General features: G+C 47.2%; 1 protein-coding gene across 9 annotated transcripts in view; it reads left to right on the plus strand.

Moving 5' to 3' along the window:
• The window catches only part of tasp1 (taspase, threonine aspartase, 1), a 191,716-nt gene that overhangs the window by 53,497 nt on the left and 113,923 nt on the right, over positions 1 to 24,296 (plus strand). For all 9 annotated transcript variants that reach the window (XM_085981660.1, XM_085981659.1, XM_085981661.1 and 6 more), the window contains exons 6-7: positions 13,546 to 13,625; positions 20,629 to 20,735. In XM_085981660.1, coding sequence (XP_085837786.1) covers positions 13,546 to 13,625; positions 20,629 to 20,735 — 187 coding nt within the window. The remainder of the gene's footprint in view (positions 1 to 13,545; positions 13,626 to 20,628; positions 20,736 to 24,296) is intronic.

Raw genomic sequence — 24,296 nt, forward strand, 5'->3', positions numbered from 1 at the left:
GGCATGCGGACAATGTGACCCGTCCATCGGAGTTGATTGAGCGTGGTCAAAGCTTCGATGCTGGGGATGTAGGCCTGAACAAGAACACTGACGTTGGTGCGCCTATCCTGCCAATGGATTTGCAGGATCTTGCGGAGGCAGCGTTGGTGGTACCTTTCCAGTGCTTTGAGGTGCCTGCTGTACATGGTCCATGTCCCTGAGGCATACAGCAGGGCGGATATCACTGCTGCTCTGTAGACTATGAGCTTAGTGCCGGGTTTGAGGTCCTGGTCTTCAAACACTCTCTTCCTCAGGCGACCGAAGGCTGCACTGGCACACTGAAGGCAGTGTTTGTTGTAGCGTGTGTTAATGGAGACACGGAATGCAGGAGTTGGTTTAACAGGTGTTTACTGAACAAAGTCTGGAGGTGAACTAAAAGATACAAGACGCTATACAGGCTTATATGCCCGAATGGTCACTACTGGTATTACAGTACACAGGGGCTCTTAAAGGTACATACACTACAATTCCTCCCCTTTTAGATAATTAGTACATAACAGTTTAAGTAATCATTAATTAACATGTTTACAAGAACAATAATCTACACATTTGCTGCAGTTAATCAATTATAAGTCAGTCTCTCTGGAGGCTTCCTGACTCGGTCCGGATAACGCCTCGGTGGTGTAGTAGTTTTCGGTGGTGTTGTAGGTTCTTTTGGCAAGGCCGATTCGGCTTGAATGCCAGTGTCGGGTTCATCTGGTTCCAGTATCACCGGATCGGAGGTAATACTATGGGTATCTCTGCTTCATCACTAGGCGTATAGAGTTGTGGTGTAGGTTGTCCCTTTTCGGATGACTCTATGATCTGGTCAGCATGGCGCCTTATTATGCTTTCTCCAATGTCCACGGTATACATCAGCGGTCCTAGTCGTGTGCAAATAGTTCCAGGCTGCCATTTCTCGGTACGGTAGTCCCGGGCCAAAACTTGTTGACCTATCTGGAAGGTTCTAGTTGGCCTTTCATTCATGCCTTGAAATTGCCGGTTCTCTACGTCCCTTCTGATGTTTGGCTTGATCAAATCCAGCCGGCATCTTAGTCTTCTATTGAAAAACATCATGGCGGGAGTTTGGTTTGTAACCACATGTGTTGCATTCCTGTACGCAAACAAGAAGTTACCTACCTTATGTTGTAGATTTATGTCTTCATTACCCATGGCCTTTATGGCCTTCTTGAAGGTCTGGACAAACCTTTCAGCTAATCCATTGGTGGCGGGATGGTATGGGGCGGACGTGTAGTGCTTAACCCCATTGTTTTTTAAGAACTTCCTGAATTCTTCGGACACAAATTGCGGTCCATTATCAGAACAGATCTGTTCAGGCAGCCCATTCCTGGCATATATGGTCCTTAATACTGTGATGGTTTTTTCCGTGGTGGTGGAGGACATCTTTATTACCTCCGGCCACTTGGAGTGTGCATCCACCGCGATTAAGAACATTCAGTCCATAAATGGACCAGCAAAGTCGATATGTACCCTTTGCCATGGAGATGAGGGCCACTCCCATGGATGTAGAGGGGCTTGTGGTGGGGCGTTTTGGACCTTCTGGCATCCTAGACAGCTCTTGGTCATTTCTTCGATGTCTCCATCGATACCTGGCTACCACACAAACGCTCTGGCTAGGTGCTTCATTTTCACTCCACCCAGATGCCCCTCGTGAAGCTCCTTTAGCACTTTATCCTGGAGTTTGGGTGGAATCACCACTCTGGATCCACACATCAAGGTTCCTCGGCACACTGACAGCTGTTCTCTTCTTTGCGAGAATGCTGGCAACAGTGGTTCGCCATGTGCTGGCCATCCCTTCACCGTTAAATCGTAGACTCGTGAGAGAGTCGGGTCATTTCTCGTTTCCTTTTCAATGGTAGAATTTGTTACTGGTAGACATTCTACTATGGTTGAGTGGAACATCTCCACTGGGTCCACTGTAGGTGCCTCTTCTACCGTTGGCAACGGTAGGCGGGATAAACCGTCAGCATTCCCATGCTGTTTTGATCCTTTGTATTCTATGTCATATTGGTGTGCCCCTAGGAAAAGGGACCACCTCTGTAGCCTTTGCGCTGTCATAATAGGAACGCCCTCTTTAGGGTTGAATATGGAGACGAGGGGTTGATGGTCAGTCAACAAGGTAAATTTTTGTCTGTGTAGGTAATGGTTGAATTTCTTCACTCCCCACACCAGGCTGAGTGCTTCCCTGTCGATCTGGGCATAGTTACGCTCAGCTGAGTTCAATGAGCGTGACGCAAAAGCTGTCGGCCGCTCCGAGCCATCAGGGAATCTATGCGATAATACCGCTCCTACGCCATAAGGGGATGCATCGCACGCCAGTCTGATTGGCAGTGATGGGTTGTAATGAGCCAACACTTCCTTGGACGTGATCAAGCCTTTGCATTTATGGAAGGCACGTTTACAGTCTTCGCTCTATTTCCAAATTACTCCCGTTTGTAGCAGTGCGTTAAGAGGGTACAGAACAGTTGACAAGTTCGGTAAAAATTTATGATAGTAATTTATCAATCCCAGGAACGACCTTAATTTTGAGACATTTTCAGGTGCTGGGGCTTTTATGACCGCTTCAATTTTTTCAGGTGACTTATGCAACCCTTCTTCGTTAATTATATGGCCACAATATGATATTTGTTTCTGGAAAAATTCGCACTTGGGGCGATTTGCTCGTAGGCCCCGTTCTCTCAGCCTAGTGAGCACCTGCTCCAAATTGGCAAGGTGCTCGTTGTCGTTTTCTCTTGTTACAAGGATGTCGTCTAGGTAGCATTGAGTCCCCGGAATCCCTTGCAGGACTTGCTCCATAGCTCTTTGCAAGATAGCTGGAGCTGATGCTACTCCGAAAACCAGTCGATTGTACTGCTACAGGCCTTAGTGTGTGTTTATCGTGAGATACTTTTTAGAGGCCTCCTCAACCTCCATCTGTAGATATGCCTGTGCCAAGTCAATTTTTGTGAAACGTTTCCCTCCGGATAGTGAGGCGAAAATATCTTCTATCCTCGGAAGAGGATACTGTACCGTGTGAAGGACCGGGTTTACAGTCACCTTGAAGTCCCCACAGATGCGAATTTTTCTCTGTTCTTCAGATTTATTATTCAACGTTTTCTTCATGACCGGGACGATGGGTGTTGCCCACTCGCTCCAATCTACCTTGGATAACACGCCTGCTTTTTCCAAATTCTCCAGCTCTGCCTCGACGGCTGGTCGAATTGCGTATGGCACCGGCCTTGCCTTAAAAAACTTGGGAATTGCCGCATCTTCCACTTTTATTGAGGCGGTGGCGCCTTTCAGGGTTCCTATTTCCTTTTGAAACACTTCTTTGGCGTTAGCCAAGATTTATTTTAATCGTCCAGGTATGACATCATCATCGTTTTTTTTCTTACTGGTCACCGTCAGTGCCTGAATGGAGTGCCAGTCTAAACGTATCTTTCTGATCCATTCACGTCCCAACAACGGTGGACCACCATCTTGCAGAACGTATAAATACAACTTCTGTATTTCCTTGCCGTTGTATACAACAGGCACCCTTATTTTCCCTCTGGGGTATACTTTCTGCCCCGTATATGTCTTCAAGACAATGGATGTTTCTTTCAAAGGTATATGCGGAAATAGCCGCTCGTAATCCCGTCGACTCATGACGGTCAGAGCTGATCCTGTATCTAGCTCCATTTTGACTGGGGACCCCGCTATCATGAGGGTAACCCAAATGGTCTGGTAATCTTCTTTGGCAATTACATTATGTAATTTGAGACAGCTTAGTCTCTTGTTTCCGGAGTCGCTATCGCTCTTCTGGTCTTCGGAGCTACTGTCCGTCATCATTTGTACCTTTCTGTACTTTTCCTTATTGATTTTTTTTCTGTCAGTGGATTTTTTGTTTCCAGATCGGCATACACGTGCAATGTGTCCCATCTTTCCGCATTGCCTGCATGCTTTGTCCTTGAACCAGCAGTCCCTCTGGTCATGGGTGGATCTGCCGCAGCGATAACATCTCTCGAAACCCCATGTCATTTCATGGGTGCCGAAGTCCTGTGGCTTTTGCTGTATCTCTGCAGCTCCTCTTGCTGCTGCTTCGTATGATACAGCCACACTGAAAGCCTTGTCCAGTGTCAAATCTTTCTCAGAAAGTAGCTTTTTCTGTGTTCCTTCACTTAGGAGACCGCAGACAAATTTGTCTCGTAGAGAATCTGCCAGTCCTGCCCCGAATTGGCAGTGCTTTGACAGCTTTCTTAATTCGGTGAGGTAATCAGCGTTACTTTCATTCTTGTGCTGATTCCTCCTGAAGAATTTGAATCGTTCCGCTATCAGCAGCGGTGTTGGGTTTAAGTGCTCCTGTAGGGTATCAACAATCTCCTTTAAAATTCTTATCCATCCGTTTGGCTGGAGTGATTAAGTTTCGTAACAGCCCGTATGTCCTTGCGCCCATCAGATTTAGAAGTACCGATGCCTTTTTATCATCCTCTACTTCATTCGCTGTGCAATATAGCTCCACTCTTTCCACATATGTGGTCCAATCCTCTATATTACTATCGAAAGCAGTAATATTGCCAGTCTTAGGCATCCTGAAAATCAAAAATGGCGCCTCCCGCGCTTTCCTTTCTTCCGTGCCAAGAAAAAATGGCGCCTCCCGCGCTTTCCCACCGCTGCTAACAACGCTGTTCTCCGTGGTTTTTATTTACACAGATATTTTTAATAGTTGGAGACTCGTTCCCGCCGGACTCTGGGACTTTTCCCTCCCTCTGCTTGGTCCGAACGCCGACCTGCTTTGCAGCGCCGGCCGTCTCCCGAGTGCTCGACCCTCCGTCTCTGTTTGCCTCCGCCTTCCGACTCGCTGCTCAGCCCCACTGCAGAGCCACCCGATCAAGCCCCAGCCCGCCGCCCAGGAAGGATTAGTGCAGTACCTGCCACCAGCCCGGCTAGCTGGTGAAACCACAGTTTTTTTTCTGTTTTTTTTCTTCGACCTTCGTCTGAGGAATCGATCTCCTTGAGGTGCTGCCGAATTGCAGGTAAGTCCGTTTCCAATTCGTCGCCACTGTTGTATCCGTGTGTTAATGGAGACACGGAATGCAGGAGTTGGTTTAACAGGTGTTTAGTGAACAAAGTCTGGAGGTGAACTAAAAGATACAAGACGCTATACAGGCTTATATACCCGAGTGGTCACTACCGGTATTACAGTACACAGGGGCTCTTAAAGGTACATACACTACAGTGTTGGACTTCATCATTGACGTCTGCCCTTGTTAACATTAGGCTCCTGAGGTATGGAAAGTGGTCCACGTTGTCCAAGGCCTTGTCGTGTATTTGGATAATCGGGGGGGGGGCAGTACTGTGTGGCGGGGGCAGGTTGGTAGAGGACCTTTGTCTTACGGATGTTTAGTGTAAGGCCCATGCTCTCGTATGCTTCGGTGAAGGTGTTGACGAAGGTTTGGAGTTCGATCTCCGAGTGAGCGCAGACGCAAGTGTCGTCTGCATAATGTAATTCGACGACAGAGGATGGGACCACCGTGGATCTGGACTGGTGACGACGAAGGTTGAACAGTTTCCTGTTTGTTCTGTAAATTGGCTCCCCACCAGTGGGGAGCTTACTGAGGGCAAGATGGAGCATTGCAGCAAGGAAGATCGAGAAGAGCGTTGGTGCGATGACATAGCCTTGCTTGACCCCGGTTCGTACTTGAATTGGGTCTGTGGTGGAACCTTTGATCAAGATCACAGCTTGCATGTCGTCGTGAAGCAGGCGGAGGATGGTGACAAACTTTTGAGGGCAGTCAAATTTGAGGAGGACACTCCATAATCCCTCACGGTTGACACTGTCGAAGGCCTTTGTGAGATCAAAGAAGGCCATGTGCAGTGGTTGGTGCTGTTCACTGCATTTCTCTTGTAATTTACGTGCGGTGAAGATCATGTCCATTGTGCCCCTTAGTGGGCGGAATCCGCATTGCGACTCTGGGACGAGCTCTTCGGCCACCGGGAGAAGGCGATTGAGGAGAATTCTTGTGGTGACTTTCCCTGTAATAGCTTGATTAACATCAGCATGGATTAGAAGGGGAAGGACCTGCCTTTTAATAAGATCATCTCTGATCGTTTCCTCATTTCCCTTACCAGCATTTTCTTAAGTTCATAATCCCACAAGCCGTACCATTTTTCTCCAGCAAAAACTCTTCCCCTAGTTCCTGCACAAACCTCAACTCCCAACTTCCTTTATACGATAGCAAAATACTGCGGATGTTGGAAATCCGAAATAACAACAGAAAATGCTGGAAAAACTCAGCAGGTCAGGCAACATCCGTGGACAGAAATTTGAGTTGACGTTTCGGGTCGAACCCTTCTTCAAAACTGGAAAGAAAAAATAGATCGGAGACAGGGCTGCGATCGGATAAAAGAAACAAAAGAAGTAAAAAAGAGACAATAAAAGGTGTTAGAAGCTAGACGAGATGGTAATAGGCTGAGATTGGGTGTAAAGTGTACTGGCAGGGCAAGGGATAGCTGCCAGGTGTGAGAGCGAAACAAAAGGAAAGTGGGGGGGGGGTGGTGGGGGGGAAAGGAGTGGAAAAATTACAAGAAAAAATGAAATAGGGGCCGAGGTTATGATCTGAAATTGTTGAACTCGATATTGAGTCCGGAAGGCTGCAGAGTGCCTAATCGGAAGATGAGGTACTGTTCCTCGAGTTTACGTTGAGCTTCCGTGGAACAATACAAGAGGCCAAGGACGGTGAGGTCCGAGTAGGAATGGAGCGTTGAATTAAAATGACAGGCGACCGGAAGCTCGGGGTCACCCTTACGGACTGAACGGAGGTGTTCCGCAAAGCGGTCACCCAATCTGCGTTTGGTCTCCCCAATGTAGAGGAGACCGCATCACAAGCAGCGAATATACTAGATTGCGAGAAGTACAAGTAAATCGCTGTTTCACCTGGAAGGGGTGTTTGGGGCCCTGGACAGTGGGAAGGGGGGAGGTATAGGGGCAGTTACATCTCTTGCGCGTGCACGGGAAGGTGCCAGGCGAAGGGGAAGGGCTGTTTGGGGTGATAGAGGAGTGGACTAGGGTGTCTCGGAGGGAGCGGTCCCTGCGGAATGCTGAAAGGGGAGGGGAGGGGAAGATACGTTTGGTGGTGGGATCACTTTGGAGGTAGCGGAAATGCCGGAGGATGATCCGTTGAATGTGGAGGCTGGTGGAGTGAAAGGTGAGGACAAGGGGAACCCTATCGTGGTTCCGGGAGGGAGGGGCAGGGGTGAGGGCAGAAGTGCAGGAGATAGAACTGACACGGTCGAGGGCAGTGTCAATCACGGTAGAGGGGAATCCTCGGTTGCGGAAAAAGGAAGACATGTCTGAAGCACTGGTGTGGAAGGTGGCATCGTCGGAGCAGATACGACGGAGAAACTGGGAGAATGGAATAGAGTCCTTACAGGAAGCGGGGTGGCCTTCCATCTGTCACAATATCTCTGCTGCTGTAGATTCAAACTTGCCCTCGCATCCAGTTTTGATGCCCTTTGTTCCCAGCGAATCAATCATAACCACCCACTCCAGTGGTTTCCCCCATCTTCACATTTTCAGTTCAGAGTCTTGCAAACTTGAGCATACCTGGTACACAACTGACCTTGCTATCTATCAGTCACCAGATTTGGCTCAACCATGTCAAGCTCGATCGTGCGTACTACTACCTACATCAAGAACAACCATAGGTTCCTCTTGTCCATGTATGCTGAGGACTCCCAACTTTCCGGCACTTACCTTGACCTGAACCACTTCCCTGTGGTTGGCCTGCCTGTATTGGTCTGGCACTCAACCCTCAACCGAGCATAAAACCCACATCTTCTCCATCGCCAAATCGGTTTACCTCCAGCTCTACAACATCAGCTATCTCTGTCTCTGCCCCTACCTCAATCTCTGCACTGCCTAAATTATCTATGCTTTTGTCAAGTCCAGACTAGATTATTCCAACTTGTCTAAAATGCAGTCGCTTGCATTGTGTCCTGGATTAAGTCCTGTTCACCCACTGTCTCTGTCCTCGTTGACCTTTGCTGGATATTTGTCCCCACTTCATCGATTTTAAAACCCTTGCCTGCATTTTCAAATCTTGCACATCCCTATCTCTGCAAACATTTCCAGCCATGTATCTCCTCCTGCAACCTTCGGTCCTCTGTCTCTGGCCTCCTGTGTATTCCCCCTTCCCTTTTGCACTACAATTGGTGGCAGTTGTTACGTCCGTGTATAATCAGACACAGACTGCGGAGAACGGTACAAACGGTGTTTACTCAACGTGGCTCAGACTGCAACTGATCTGTACAGATTACTACTCAATGTTATATACAGGTGTGGTCACTGCCGGTACTACAGTATACATGAGCTGTAAAAAGTAGTTCCCCCCCTTAAAGGTACATACATTACAATTCCTCCCCTTTTAGATTAACAGTACCATAACACTCATTTAACAATTAAATATCAAACTAATTACAATTAACACTTTTAACATGCAACATTAGCTGAAAATAGTCTATTTATAAATTCAGTCTTTGGGGAGGCCTCCTGATCCTTTCTGGATAGCGCCTTTCCCGAGTGTCTTGCTCTTGGTGCGGAGGCGATTCTAGCCCCCTGTCGTCGGTTGGTTCATCAGCTTCCGATGCTACTGTTTCTGGGGTAGATGCGACCTGTACGTCGGGTTCATCACCAGGTACGTATGGGGTTGACTTGTTCCTGGGACTCTAGGACCTGGTCAGCATGGCGTCTCACGATGCTCTCCCCAACGTCCACTGTGTACATTAGTGGGCCCTGCTGTGTGCATATCGTTCCTGGCTGCCATTTTTCTGTTCGGTAGTCGCGGGCCAAGACTGGTTGCCCTACATTGAAGCTCCTTGTTGGCTTCTCATGGATGTGCTGGAATTGCTTACTCTCAACATCTCTTCGTACGTTTGGTCTGAGCAAATCCAGGCGAGACCTTAACCTTCGGTTAAAGAACATCATGGCTGGGGCCTGGTTGGTGACTGCATGTGTCGCATTCCGGTAGGCGAACAGGAAATTGTCCACCTTGTGCTGCAGCGGAATGTTGTCATTGTACATAGCCTTTATTGCCTTCTTAAAGGTTTGTACGAACCTCTCAGCCAATCCATTTGTGGCTGGATGATACGGGGCGGATGTGTAATGCCTTACCCCATTCTTTTTCAAGAACCTCCGGAACTCTTCGGACACAAACTGTGGTCCGTTGTCGGAGCAAATCTGTTCTGGCAAGCCATTCCTGGCAAAAATGGTCCGTAGGACTGCAATAGTTTTCTCCGTGGTGGTGGAGGACATTTTGATGACCTCAGGCCATTTCGAGTGCGCATCCACAGCTATTAAAAACATTGAGTCCATGAATGGACCAGCAAAATCAATATGCACCCGTTGCCATGGAGATGAGGGCCACTCCCATGGGTGTAGAGGGGCCTGTGGTGGTGCATTTTGGACTTTCTGGCATCCTGAGCAACTCTTGGTCAGGTCCTCGATTTGTTTATCGATTCCCGGCCACCACACATAAGCCCTGGCTAGGCTTTTCATTTTTACCCCTCCCAGATGACCCTCATGAAGCTCATTGAGCACTCTATCCCTTAACTTGGGTGGAATTACCACTCGGGATCCACACAACAAGGTCCCCCGGCACACTGACAGCTGTTCTCTCCTTGTCGAGAATGCTGGCAGCAGTGAGTCGCTATGTGCTGGCCATCCCTTCACCGTCAAGTCATATACCCGAGACAGTGTCGGGTCATTTCGGGTTTCCTTTTCGATACAAGCGTTAGTTACCGGTAGGTATTCAACTATAGTCAAATGGAATATTTTGACAGGATCCACTGCTGGTGCTTCCTCCGCAGTAGGCAGTGGCAGGCGTGATAGCCCATCAGCATTTCCATGCTGTTTCGTGCCCTTATGTTCAATCTCATAGTGGTGCGCCCCTAGAAAAGTGGCCATCTTTGTAGTCGTTGCGCAGTCATCACCGGAACGCCCTTCTCTGGATTAAAAATGGAGACAAGAGGCTGGTGATCAGTCAGCAAGGTGAATTTCTGCCCGTGCAGATAGTGATTGAACTTTTTCACTCCCCACACTAGGCTGAGGGCCTCCCTGTTAATCTGGGCGTAGTTACACTCGGCTGAGGTTAGTGATCGTGACGCAAAGGCTATTGGCCTCTCTGAGCCGTCCGAGAATTTGTGCGACAGCACCGCTCCAATGCCGTAGGGTGACGCATCACATGCCAACTGAATTGGTAATGCTGGGTTGTAATGGGCCAATACCTCTTTCGATGTGATTAGTGTTTTGCTCTTCTGGAAAGCTCGTCTTCATTCGCCACTCCACTTCCATGGCACCCCAGTTTGCAGTAGGGTGTTCAGTGGGTGTAGTATTGTAGACAAATTTGGCAAGAACTTATGGTAGTAGTTTACCAGCCCGAGGAACGACCTCAGTTGTGACACATTTTCCGGTGCTGGAGCCTTGACTACTGCCTCAATCTTCTCTGGGGACTTATGTAACCCCTCTTTATCGATAACGTGGCCACAATACGAGATCTGTTTTCTAAAAAACTCGCATTTGGGGCGGTTAGCTCGGAGCCCATATTCCTGCAATCTAGTGAGCACCTGCTCCAAGTTGGCAAGGTGATCACTGTCATTTTCGCCCGTGACCAGGATGTCGTCCAAATAACACTGGGTCCCTGGGATCCCTTGCATGACTTGTTCCATTGCCCTCTGCCAAATAGCCGGAGCTGATGCTACCCCGAATACCAGCTGGTTGTATTGGTAGAGACCTTTATGGGTGTTGATTGTGAGGTATTTTTTTGATGCTTCTTCTACCTCCATTTGCAGATACGCCTGGGCCAGATCAATCTTAGTGAAGCGTTTCCCTCCAGATAGCGAGGCGAAAATATCTTCAATCCGCGGAAGTGGATATTGTACGGTGTGAAGGACCGGGTTCACTGTTACCTTAAAGTCCCCACAGATGCGAACCTTCCTTGGTTCCCCAGGCGTGCTGCTCAACGACTTTTTCATCACAAGGACGATGGGTGTAGCCCACTCGCTCCAGTCTACCTTGGACAGTACACCTGAACGTTCCAGACTCTCCAGCTCTGCTTCGACGGCTGGGCGGATCTGGCCTTAAAAAATTTTGGACTTGTGTTTTCTTCCATTTTAATCGTCGCTGTCATGCCTTTTAGTGTTCCGAGTCCTTGCTGGAACACTTCTTTCGTGTCAGTTAGGATCTTTGACAGTTGCCCAGGTGTGACGTCGTCATCCTTTTTGTCAGCCACAGTCAGTGCCTGTATGGAATGCCAATCCAGTTGTATTTTCCGGATCCATTCACGTCCCAGTAATGGTGGTCCTCCATCTTGCAATACATACAGGTCTAGTTTTGGTGTTTCCTTACCGTTATATATAACGGTCACCCTTATTTTTTCTTTGGGGTAGACTTTTTGCCCCGTGTACATCTTCAAAATAATTTTTGTGTCTCTCAAGGGTATGTGTGAGAATTGCCGCTCGTAGTCCTGTCGGTTTATGACTGTTAGGGCTGATCCTGTGTCCAATTCCATCTTTACCTGGACTCCTGCTATCTTGAGAGTGACCCAAATGGTTCGGTGATCCTCTGTTGTGATCATATTATGCAGTTTCAGACAACTCAGTTCCCTGCTTTCGGAGTCGTTATCACTCTTTTGTTCGACTGAACTATTCTCCGTTATCTTATGTACCTTCTTGTACTTTCCTTTGGTAGGTTTCTTATTGCTGGTTTTCTTTCCCGACCTGCAGACTCGTGCTATGTGTCCTACTTTTCCACACTGTCTGCACACTTTGTCTTTGAACCAGCAATCATTCTGGTCGTGTGTTGTTCTGCCGCAGCGATAGCACTTCTCTGTTCCATATGACATTTCGTTTGTGCCATATTCTTGCGGTCTCTGTTGTATCTCTGCAGCGCCCCGTGCTGCTGCTTCATATGATACCGCAATGCTGAAAGCCTTTTCCAGCGTAAGGTCCTTTTCAGATATAAGCCGTTTCTGGGTTCCTTCACTTTGAAGCCCACACACAAACTTGTCCCTTAAGGTATCTGCCAGTCCCGCTCCAAACTGGCAGTGTTTCGATAGTTTGCGCAGTTCTGTTAAATAATCAGCATTGCTTTCATCCTTATGCTGGTTCCGTTTGTGAAACTTGAATCTTTCTGCTATCAGCAGCGGTGTGGGGTTTAAATGTTCCTGTAGTATCGTTACTATCTCTTCAAAACTCTTTTCCATTGGCTTCGTTTGGGTTATTGCGAAATCTAGTAACCCCTACGTCTTTGCACCCACTAAATTCAACAATACCGACGCTTTCTTGTCACTGATACGTCATTTGCCTTGCAGTACACCTCTATTCGTTCGACATATATAGTCCAATCTTCGACTTCATTGTCAAATGCGGTGATACTGCCACTCTTCGGCATTTTGGGTGTGGTTTAAAATGGCGTCTCCCAATGGCTTAAAATGGCGTCTCCCGCTCTTTCCTTCCTCCCCCGCTGCTGCCGGTTCTTGTGGCAATGGCGGCGCCCTGTAGGTTTCGCGTGCTTCTCCTGTGCTGCTGCCAACGCCGCTCTCGGCGGTCCTCGTGGCAATGGCGGCGCCTCGCGGGTTTCTGCGCGTCTCTCTCTCCCTCTCTCCAACGCTGCTCGGCCCCTGAACACCAGCTGCGCCCTGTGCGCTCTGCCCTCTCTCTCTCCCCCGTCGACGCTGCTCGGCCCTTTGCTGTGCCGCTCGGTCTGGCTTTAACCTGCCGCTGTCCGGGAAGGGTCTGCGCACTACCTGTTGCCAGCCCGTTTCGCTGGACCACCTCGACTGGAAAGCCAAGCCTGGCTCTCGACAGCCTCCCCTGCAATTCTCGAGTCTCTGCTGGATGACTGGGCGGTTGCCCGTGGTCGACGCCCGAGTTTCTGGCCTTGACCTCCAATCCACTGACCTTCAGGAACGAATCCCCGGGAGGTGATGCGGAGTTGCAGGTAGGTTCGAACCTGCCTCGTCGCCAAGGTTACGTCCGTGTATAATCAGACACAGACTGCGGAGAACGGTACAAACGGTGTTTACTCAACGTGGCTCAGACTGCAACTGATCTGTACAGATTACTACTCAATGTTATATACAGGTGTGGTCACTGCCGGTACTACAGTATACATGAGCTGTAAGAAGTAGTTCCCCCCCCTTAAAGGTACATACATTACAGCAGTGCTCTCTGGAACTCCTTCCCTAAATTGTCCTGTCTCTCTCCTAAGGCTTTTTTTAAAAAACCTCCTTGAGAGTCACCTTTTCGACCTACCCTTAATTACCTTTGTATTCCCCTTACTGTTCTTTTGTAAATTACTTTGTAATGCATTGTATGTTAATTTCACTATATTGTGTAAGTTGATTGTTGTAGTAGATGTGCTAAGGGGAAGTGCAATACCTTCTCCCATCATTATCACTTCTATTACCTGTATATTGCTCACATATTTTATTACTTGATAATGTTGCTGTTTTTATTGAACCTATTAATTATTTTCTTCTTTGTCTTTAGTTTTTTAGTTGGCGAAGGGGCTCACAAATGGGCAGTGGATCATGGAATTGTACCATGTCCTCCTGACATAATGGCAACAAGTAAGGACATTTCAGCTTCGCTTTTCTAGCCTTCGAAGACTAATGGAATTATTTTTCAGAAATATAAAATTCTTCATATTTATGGGGGGAAAAAACTTGCATTTATATTCACTATACAGTCCTGTCCAATTTTTACGTGCTACAGTTAATGACAAGCTTTCCAAAATGTGTTTTTTTTTTTTTTTTTTTTTTTTTTTTTTTAAGTGTTTTACTTCAAGGACCTTACAGGTAGCCTGCTTCCTAACCTCTCCTGGCTTGGAGATATTGGGGCATTGAAACTGAACTGAGAACTTTTTGCATATAATCCTATTTTTTTAATTGCTGATGGATGATTGCATGGTCTGCAACACTTGGAATAGTGTTGTCAGGCTTGATTTGTTTCATGTCTATATAAGCTAGCAAAATGATGCCTTGCCTACACAATGCCTCATTTGTGGGGCAAATGACGACACAGGAGGACACAGCAAAGTGTAGTAATGCAGTGGTCATAGGGGATTCGATAGACAGGCGTTTCTGTAACTGCTGATGTGAATCCAGCATGGCGTGTTGCCTCCCTGGTGCCAGGGTAAAGGACATCACTTGAGAGGTTGCAAAACATTTTGAGGGGCGAAGAGGAACAACCAGAAGTTGTGGTCCATGTGGGAACCAATGGCATAGGAAGGAAAAAGGTTGAGGTCCTGCAGTCAGAGTTTCAGGAGCTAGGGAGAAAGTTAAAAATTAGGATCTCCAAGGTAGTTATCTCTGGATCACTCCCAGTGCCACGCACTAGTGAGTATAAGAAAATAGTAGGAAATAAAACAAATTAATGTGTGCATGGAGAAATAGTGCAGGAGGGAGGACTTCAGATTCCTGGGGCATTGGGGCTAGTTCTTAGGCAGGAGGGACCTGTTCAAGGTGGACGGGTTGCACCTTAACAAAGCTGGGACCAATTTCCTCACAAGAAGGTTAACTGACGCTGTGGGGGAGGGTTTAAACTAATTTGGCAGGAGGATGAGCGCCAAGATGCAACATTAGAGAGAAGAATCAAGGTGCAGAGGCAAGTAGCATTAGAGTAAAGAATAGTTCAGAAATTGCAGTCCAAGATTGGCTTGGAGTGCACTGAGTGGTAAATAAGGTTGGTGAGCTGCAGGCACAAGTTGCCACATGGGACTATGATATAGTGGCAATAACCAAAACCTGGCTTAAAGAAGGGGAGGATTGGGATCTTGCTATTCCTGGCTACAAGATAATTAGGAAAGATAGGGAAGGGGTAAATAGGAGGGGGGGCATTGGCAGTATTGATCAAAGAAACTATTATAGCAGTGGAAAGGGATGATGTAGTTGCAGGGCCGAGGACAGAGTCTGTTTGGTTAGAATTAAGGAACAATAAAGGAGTTATTGCGCTAGTGGGTGTATATTATAGGCCACCAAATAGTGGGAAGGAGATAGAGGAGCAAATTACAGAAAGATGCAAGAACTAGAGTAGTGATAATGCGGGACTTCAATTATCCTAATGTAGACTGGGGATAGTAACAGTTTAAAGGGGAAAGAGGGGGGAGGAATTCCAAAAATGTATACAGTAGAACTTTCTTGATCAGTGTGTTTCCAGCCCAACAAGGAAGGAAGTGGTGCTGGATCTAGTTCTGGGGAACAAAGTGGGGCAAGTAGAGCATGTTTCATTGGCAGAGCATTTTGCGAAGTGATCATAATATCAGGTTTAGAATAGTTATGGAAAAGGACAAGGTACAATCAAGCGTAAAAATACTTAACTGGAGGAAGGCTAACTTCAGTGAGTTGAAAAGGGATCTGGTGCCGTTGGATTGGTATCAAAAGTTGATCGGCAAAACAGTAATTGAACAGATCTTCAAAGAGGAGATGGTTTGGGTACAGAGGAGATACATTCCTATGAGGGAGAAAGGAAGGGCATCCTTGGCTAGAGCTCCCTGGATGACAAAAGATAGAGGTTAAAATGAGACAGAAAAAGGAGGCTTATGACACTTGCAACGTTCATAATACAGTAGAGAACCAAGCTGAATATAAAAAGTACAGAGGAGATCTAAAAAAGGAAATAAGAAGGGCAAAGAGAGAGTATGAGAATAACTTAGCGGCTAACATAAAAGGGAACCCAAAAGTCGTTTCTAAACACATATAAATAATAAAAGGAGTCTCAAAGGAAGAGTGGGACTGATTCGGGACCAAAAAGGCGATCATCTTGTAGAGGCAGAGGGTATAGCTGAGGTACTAAATGAGTACTTTGCATCTGTCTTCACTAGAAAAGAGGATGCTGCTAATGTAGCAGTAAAGGAGGACGCAGTAGCGATATTGGATGGGATGAAATTAGATAAAGAGGATGTACTTAAAAGGTTGGCAGTCCTCAAAGTAAAAAAGTCAGCATCCTAAATTACTCAGGGAAGTAAGGGGGAAATTGCGGAGCTTCTGGCTGCAATCTTCCAATTCTCTTTGGATAGGGGGATGGTGCCAGAGAACTGGAGGATTGCAAATGTTACATTCTTGTTCGAAAAAGTGGAGAGGGATAAACCCTGCAACTACAGGCCAGTCAGCCTTGCGTCCGTGGTGGGGAAACTTTGAGAGACAATAATCTAGGACAAAATTAATTGGCATTTGGCAAATTATGGGCTAATAAATGAAAGTCAGCACGGATTTGTTGAAGGCAAATCGTGTTTGACTATCTTGATCGAGTTCTTTGATGAAGTAATGGAGTGGGTTGATGAGGGTAATGTGGTTGATGTGTATATGGACTTTCAAAAGACGTTTGACAAAGTACCACATAATAGACTTGTTAGCAAAATTAAAACCCATGGGATTAAAGGAGCAGTGGGAGCATGGATACAAAATTGGCTAAGGGATAGAAAGCAGAGAGTAGCGGTGAACAGTTGTTTTTCAGGCTGGAGGGAAATATACAGTGGTGTTCCCCAGGGCTCTCTTTGATATATATTAATGACCAGGACTTGAGCATAATTTCAAAGTTTGCAGATAATACGAAACTCGGGACTGTAGTCAACAGTGAGGAGACTAGTAACAGACTATTGGAGGACATGGACAGACTGGTAAAATGGGTGGACACATGGTGGATGAAATTTAACACAGAAGTGTGAAGTGATGCATTTTGGTAGGAACAATGCGGAGAGCAATATGAACTAAATGGTACAATTTTAAAGGGGGTGCAGGAACAAAGAGACCTGGGGGTGGATGTACACAAATCTTTGAAAGTGGCAGGACAAGTTGAGAAGGCTGTTAACGCATATGGGCTCCTTGGCTTTATTAATAGAGGCATAGAGTACAAAAACAAATGCTAAACCTTTTATAAAGCATTGGTTAGGCCTCAGCTAGAGTATTGTCTTCAATTCTGGGTGCCACGCTTTAGGGAGGGTGCAGAAGAGATTTGCTAGAATGGTACCAGGGATGAGAGACTTCAGTTATATGGAGAGACTGGAGAAGCTGGGGTTGTTATCCTTAATGTAAGAAGTCACACACCAGGTTATAGTCCAACAGTTTTATTTGAAATCACAAGCTTTCGGAGCGCTGCTCCTTTGTCAGGTGAAGTGGAGAGATGCATAAAGACACAGCTTATATAGTCAGAGAATAATGCCAGATGATTACAGGTAATCTTTCTAACTGCCATTTATCACACCTCGGCAGAGAGATAATCATAGCAATCAAAGGTGTGAATGGTGTCCAAACAGGTCAGTCAGGAAAACATTACATCAAAGAACAATGAGGTGGGGTCACAAGGGGTCAAATGTTGCAGATGCTGGGGTCTGTATGAAAAACAAAAAACAGACAAAAAAAATTATCTCCAGACGCCATCCTACAACTCATCCGCTTCATCCTTGACCACAATGTCTTCACCTTCGACAACCAGTTCTTTACCCAAACACACGGAACAGCCATGGGGACCAAATTCGCACCCCAATACGCCAACATCTTCATGCACAAGTTCGAGCGAGACTTCTTCGCTGCACAGGACCTCCAACCAACGCAATACACCAGATACATCAACGACATTTTCTTCCTATGGACCCACGGCGAAGAATCACTGAAAAGACTACACGATAACATCAACAAGTTCCATCCCACCATCAAACTCACCATGGACTACTCCTCAGAATCGGTTTCATTCTTGGACACACGAATCTCCATCAAAGACGGACACTTCAGCACTTCACTCTACCGCAAGCCCACGGACAACCTCAGGATGCTCCACTTCTCCAGCTTCCACCCTAACCACGTTAAAGAAGCCATCCCCTATGGACAAGCCCTGCGAATACACAGGATCTGCTCAGACGAGGAGGAACGCGATGGACACCTACAGACGCTGAAAGATGCCCTCGTAAAAACAGGATATGACGCTCGACTCGTCGATCGACAGTTCCGACGGGCCACAGCAAAAAATCGCATTGACCTCCTCAGAAGACAAACACGGGACACAACCAACAGAGTACCCTTCGTCGTCCAGTACTTCCCCGGAGCGGAGAAACTACGCCATGTTCTTCGCAGCCTTCAACATGTCATCGATGACGACGAACACCTCGCTAAGGCCATCCCCACGCCTCCACTACTCGCCTTCAAACAGCCGCCTAACCTCAAACAGACCATCGTTCGCAGCAAATTACCCAGCTTTCAGAAGAACAGCGACCACGACACCACACAACCCTGCCACGGCAACTTCTGCAAGACATGCCAGGTCATCAACACAGATGCCATCATCACACATGAGGACACCACCCACCAGGTACATGGTACATACTCATGTGACTCGGCCAACGTTGTCTACCTCATACGTTGCAGGAAAGGATGCCCCGGAGCATGGTACATCGGCGAGACCATGCAGACACTGCAACAACGGATGAACAGACACCACGCAACAATCGCCAGGCTGGAGTGTTCCATCCCAGTCGGGGAACACTTCAGCAGTCAAGGACATTCAGCCTCCGATCTTCGGGTAAGCATCCTCCAAGGCGGCCTTCGAGACACACGACAACGCAAAATCGTAGAGCAGAAACTGATAGACAAGTTCCGCACTCATGAGGACGGCCTCAACCGGGATCTTGGGTTCATGTCACGCTACATGTAACCCCACCTGACGTAGGGTCATCCAGACTCGAGTCGTCATTGGCTTGTTCTCTCTACACAGATGCGGCCGGACCTGCTGTGATTTCCAGCCAAAAAAAATGTGTTTTTGTCTGTTTTTTGTTTTTCATACAGACCCCAGCATCTGCAACATTTGACCCCTTGTGCCCCCACCTCATTGTTCTTTGATGTAATGTTTTCCTGACTGACCTGTTTGGACACCATTCACACCTTTGATTGCTGTGATTATCTCTCTGCCGAGATGTGATAAATGGCAGTTAGAAAGATTACCTGTAATCATCTGGCATTATTCTCTGACTATATAAGCTGTGTCTTTATGCATCTCTCCACTTCGCCTGACGAAGGAGCAGCGCTCCGAAAGCTTGTGATTTCAAATAAAACTGTTGGACTATAACCTGGTGTTGTGTGACTTCTTACATTTGTCCACCCCAGTCCAACACTGGCATCTCCACACCATGTTATCCTTAAAGCAGAGAAGGTTAAGAGGAGATTTGATGGAGGTGTTTAAAATCATGAATGGTTTTGATAGAGTAAATAAGGAGAAACTGTTTCCAGTGGCAGAAGGGTTGGTAACCAGAGGACACAGATTTAAGGTGATTGGCAGAAGAACCAAAGGCGACATGAGGAAAAACTTTTTACGCAGTGAGTGGTTAGGATCTGGAATGCACTGCCTGAGAGGGTGGTGGAGGCAGATTCAATCATAGCTTTCAAAAGGGAATTGGGTAAGTACCTGAAGGGGGAAAAACATTTGCAGGGCTACGGGGAAAGAGCAGGGGAGTGGGACTAGCTGAAGTGCTCTTGCAGAGAGCTGGCACTGGCTCAACGGGCCTCTTTCTGTGTTGTAACCATTCTGTAATTCTAAACAAACTGCACATGTATTTTTCAGAGACTTTTAACAGCTATGCAATAAAATAGAATTGTAGAATTTCGCAGCACAGAAGGAGGCGATTTGAAACATTGTGCTTGCGCCAGCCTTCTGACGTAATTTGTGTTCTCCATATATTTAAATCGGGTAGGTTTGGGGGAAAAATTGCTTGGGGTCCACTAAACTGCTTGAGCACTTTGTAAGCTATGTTTAACACCATACTAAATTTTTAAACTCCACGCGATGCCAAATGAAAGTGATGACACTGGCCCTGCTTTGCTACAGGGTCGTGTAGGACCCTATTTCTGGATTTAAATAGGAGGTTTAGCTGGCTTAGTCATTCTTAAGTTTTGAAATAGTTAATTAATTTATTTTCGGGCTTTGCATAGAACACTGATACATCCTCTACAGTATAAAAGCATATGGACCAAAACCTTAGGGCGTGAAATTGGACTTGGGCTGCAGCGCAAAACAGGTGATAATGAATCAGCAGCCTGTTTTACATCCCGCTCGATTTGCTTTTAAAAGAAAATCGGGTTGAGTGTGAAACAGGCTGCCGATTCTTAAAAAAAAAAAATCAATTATGTCATTGCATCTTTTTCCCCTCCCTGGTTGGATAGTTACCAGGAGCAGGAGCCCCAGCTACGTATGTGTGAAAGGGAGTCAGACATTTCTTTTTCCTTCTTCCCTTCCCTCCCACTACTGTTCTAGCTGAGGTTATCTATCTAAGCACACATTAGGGATAAAACTTGAGATCTCTCTGCTATGTATGACTCAGTATCATATCGCATCACACATTGAGTTTACTCACCAAACGCTATTGTGGGAGGGAAGCACTGCTAAATTCTTCAATGAACTTCTTTCAGACCCATTTAGAATCCTATACTTTGCTTTGACTGGGTTCATTATTACAAAAGTCGCAACAAAGTGCAAAACTTTACTTCCACTTCTAAAATATTATTGACTTTTGTGAGTAACAGTTATTGGCATATTACATCAAGTGCACACGTGTTTAATACAATAGTGTTTTTTTTTAATCCTATTTAGAGTTCAGCTTATCTGCGTTTAGGAAAAACAGACGAAAGCTGGAGCTTGCAGAGAAAGTGGAAACAGAAATGATTCAGACAAAGAAGAGAAGAGAAGTGTCTGAAAACGTTAGTGTTTTTTTTACCCTAAGAGTATGAACAAGATAAGTTTTTAATTTTACAAGTACTGTAGTCTTAAAATACATCATGTAAAAGTATGGTGGATCCCTTTTTTTTGCCCCTTTGCAATTCATCAGTTCAAAAGTGACAATAATAGACCACAATTGGATATGAGAATGGGGATCTCCTCCCAAGCTTCTGAAATGTTGTTTTGAACCACATACTTGAGGGGTGCACAATTGGCTCGGGTGGCTTTCCCTCTTTTCCCTCAAGGTCTCTGATTAGCGTTTCCCATCGTGATATAACTGAGAGTAGGTGCTCTGGAACATGGGGGACAATGGTCATAAACCCATGATCCATCAGTAAAGTTTCTTCACACTTTGGGTGCAGTGCTTTTGCATGACTGAGGAAAAGTGCAAAAGAATATTTGTTCATAAATTATATTGTAAACAGTTTCCTCCTTCACCTTCGTCCATCATTTTGAAATTATTTTGGCATATATCCAAGTTCCTTGTCAGATTAAATAATTTTAACAAATATTTACTGACTACTGATGATGATTAATATATATCTAAAATAGCACAACTTTTTCCCTGCGTGTTTCATTTCTGTATCTACAATTCAAAATGTTGCATCTAGTATGAGTCTGTAGCATTACACTTTCAAAGAAGTAGAGAATTAAAGCACAAAAAATTGATATTGTAACTGGTTAAAATAACCACTATCTGTAAATTTGTTAATGCAGATGAATTCACATTTAGCCAGTTGGATCTTTCAGCCAACCAAGCTCCGCTCCTTTCATTTATGGCAGAAGCTACTATTCAGCAACAAGTAACCAGCCCAAAAAAAATAAGCAAATTGTTCAATTCTTTTTCAAAGCTACCATTCATGAACTGGCAAATACCACAAAAACAATTAATAAGATGGCTCAAAAATGTTTTGCTTCAAGGTCATCTAATGGCCCCGTAGCTTTTGGAACCACTGACTATACTTCTAAAACATTATATTTATAATCTGAATTTGCAAAAAATTATCAAAGGTATAACCAAACTTAGCTATAAATATTCTGATTTTATCTTGGAAATCCCTGTAACATCTCTACTTTGCACTTGGGCCTAATCCTTTCACTGTGGTGAAGGTCTACGAGGTCACCATATTACGGATTAGGCTTTCTTCCAATGCTTTTGTGTAGTGCTCATGGGAGAGAGGAGTTTTTCTAGTTTGACTGCATTTCTTATGAACTGAAACCTACACCCTTTGTGTGTGTGTATCTATATATATAAATCGGTCCTTCTGTCTGTCCTTCTGTCTGTCTGTCTGCAGGTGTGCGTCTGGGCGGCTATGCGCTCGAAAGTTACAGGGCGTACCTACGCGTGCGTTACGTCGAAAGAAAGCTTACCTTTCCAAAACGGTTTTAAGCGTATTTACGTTTCGGCCGGGCTAAAATCGCGCCCGCGGTATCCAAAAAACCTTAACGTTCCGCTCATTAGCATCTCATTATCCGCTCATTAGCGACAGAGTGACCTCGAGCTCGACCAATCGTACGCCGGGTTGCTGGCGTGTGCCGCCGGGCCAATCGGTGCGTGTGTGGGCGGGCCTTATTGTTCTGAACCGAGCTGAGTCGCCGCCATCTTGATTCCAAACTTTTCCTTTCTTTTTCCCGCTTTCTGCGTCTTTAAAAAAAACGTTGCTTTTAAAACACATATTGTTTTTAAAAAAAATGATTTAGAAAGTCATTAACTTATCTAATCTCAATTTTCCTACCTTTCCCCGTTTTTCCAGGTAGGCCTCGAAGCCTCGGCCTCTCCTCCGCACCCAAGCCCGAGCTAGGCACCTCCCGGCCCCACTCGAAGGCTGGAGGGGCGGGCCTCAGCCCAGCGCCGCTACCTTACTAAAGGGTGCGCGCGCAGCAGGAGCAGCTGAGACGCGGCGTCTCTCTCTCTGGCTCGGCCGGGGGGCGGGGCTTGGTGAGCGTCAAGGGTTACCCTGGCAACCGGGCCCGCCGGCCGTCTCGCACAGCCACAATCTTGAAGCCAGCTCGGGAGGCCGGTGCTCGGAAGATCGCGCCTCCGGAGTTCGTTGCTTGGTTGGTGGGGGGGGCGAGCCTCGGGGGGGGGGGGGGGGCAGTCTCGGGGGGGCCAACCAGGGGGCTCGGGAGTTTGGGGGGACGGGGCTCAGGGAGCTCGGGGACCCTTCCCCTCCCCTCCCCGCCTCCCTCCTCTCCCCCTTCCCCTCCCCCCCCCTCCCCTCCCCCCTCCCCTCCCTCCCCCTCCCCCTCCCCCTCCCCTCCCTCTCTCTCTTCCCTCCCCTCCCTCTCTTCCCTCCCCTCCCCTCCTCTCCCTCTCTTCCCCCCCAGTCGCTCTCTCTCTTCCCCCCAGTCGCTCTCTTCTTCCCCCCAGTCGCTCTCTCTCTTCCCCCCAGTCGCTCTCTCTCTTCCCCCCAGTCGCTCTCTCTCTTCCCCCCAGTCGCTCTCTCTCTTCCCCCCAGTCGCTCTCTCTCTTCCCCCCAGTCGCTCTCTCTCTTCCCCCCAGTCGCTCTCTCTCTCTCTTCCAACAACAACATGCCCTCGAAAAAGCCTCGGCACCGCCGGGCACTCCAGCTAGTCTATCTATATATATAAATCGGTCGATCTGTCTGTCCTTCTGTCTGTCTGCACGTGTGCGTCTGGGCGGCTATGCGCTCGAAAGTTATAGAGCGTACCTACGCGTGCGTTACCTCGAAAGAAAGCTTACCTTTCCCAAACGGTCATAAGCGTATTTACGTTTCGGCCGGACAAAAATCGCGCCCGCGGTATCCGAAAAACCTTCAACATTCCGCTCATTAGCATCTCATTATCCGCTCATTAGCGACAGAGTGACCTCGAGGTCGACCAATCGTACGCCGGCTTGCTGCCCGCGTGCGGCCGGGCCCTCCTGCGGTCGAGTGACGGGACGATTGACCAATCCTACGCTTTGGTCACCTGACGGTCGACCAATTGGTGCGTGTGTGGGCGGGCCTTATCGTTCTGAACCGAGGTGAGTAGCCGCCATCTTGCTTCCATTCTTTTTCCTGCTTTCTGCATCTTTCTTTTCAAATATACATTTCCAGCAAAATAAAATTGAATTTATTAAATTGTTTTAAAAAAAATCACTCATTTGTAAATATTTTCTCTAACCTGAAGATTCTTTTTCCTACCTTGCCCCGTTTTTTTCTTAGGCCTGAAAGCCTGGGCCTTTCTTGCCCAGCCAGGCCCGAGCTAGGTAATTGGGCTTCTGCTAAGCTCCTCACCCCCCCGCCCCCCCGTGTCACGTTACCCGGGGCAACGGCGTCAGCCACGAGGGTCAGGGTGCGCGCGCAGCAGGAGCAGGTGAGACGCGGCGTCTCTGTTCCGCGCTCGGATCGGGCGGGGGGGTGCGGATCTCGGCCTTGGAGAGCGGGGCACTCAGCCGGGGGGGGGCGGGGCTCTCGGGAGTGCGGGGCGGGCTCGGAGAGCGGGGCTCTCGGCGGGGCGGGGCGGCTGGGGCTTCGAGAGCGGGGCTTTCGGGAGTGCGGGGCTCGGAGAGCAGGGCTCTCGGGAGTGCGGGGCGGGGC

The sequence above is a fragment of the Somniosus microcephalus genome, chromosome 3 (assembly GCF_052327205.1).
Source record: "Somniosus microcephalus isolate GS21.2 chromosome 3, FLI_Smic_1.0, whole genome shotgun sequence".
NCBI classification, from domain to species: domain Eukaryota; kingdom Metazoa; phylum Chordata; class Chondrichthyes; order Squaliformes; family Somniosidae; genus Somniosus; species Somniosus microcephalus.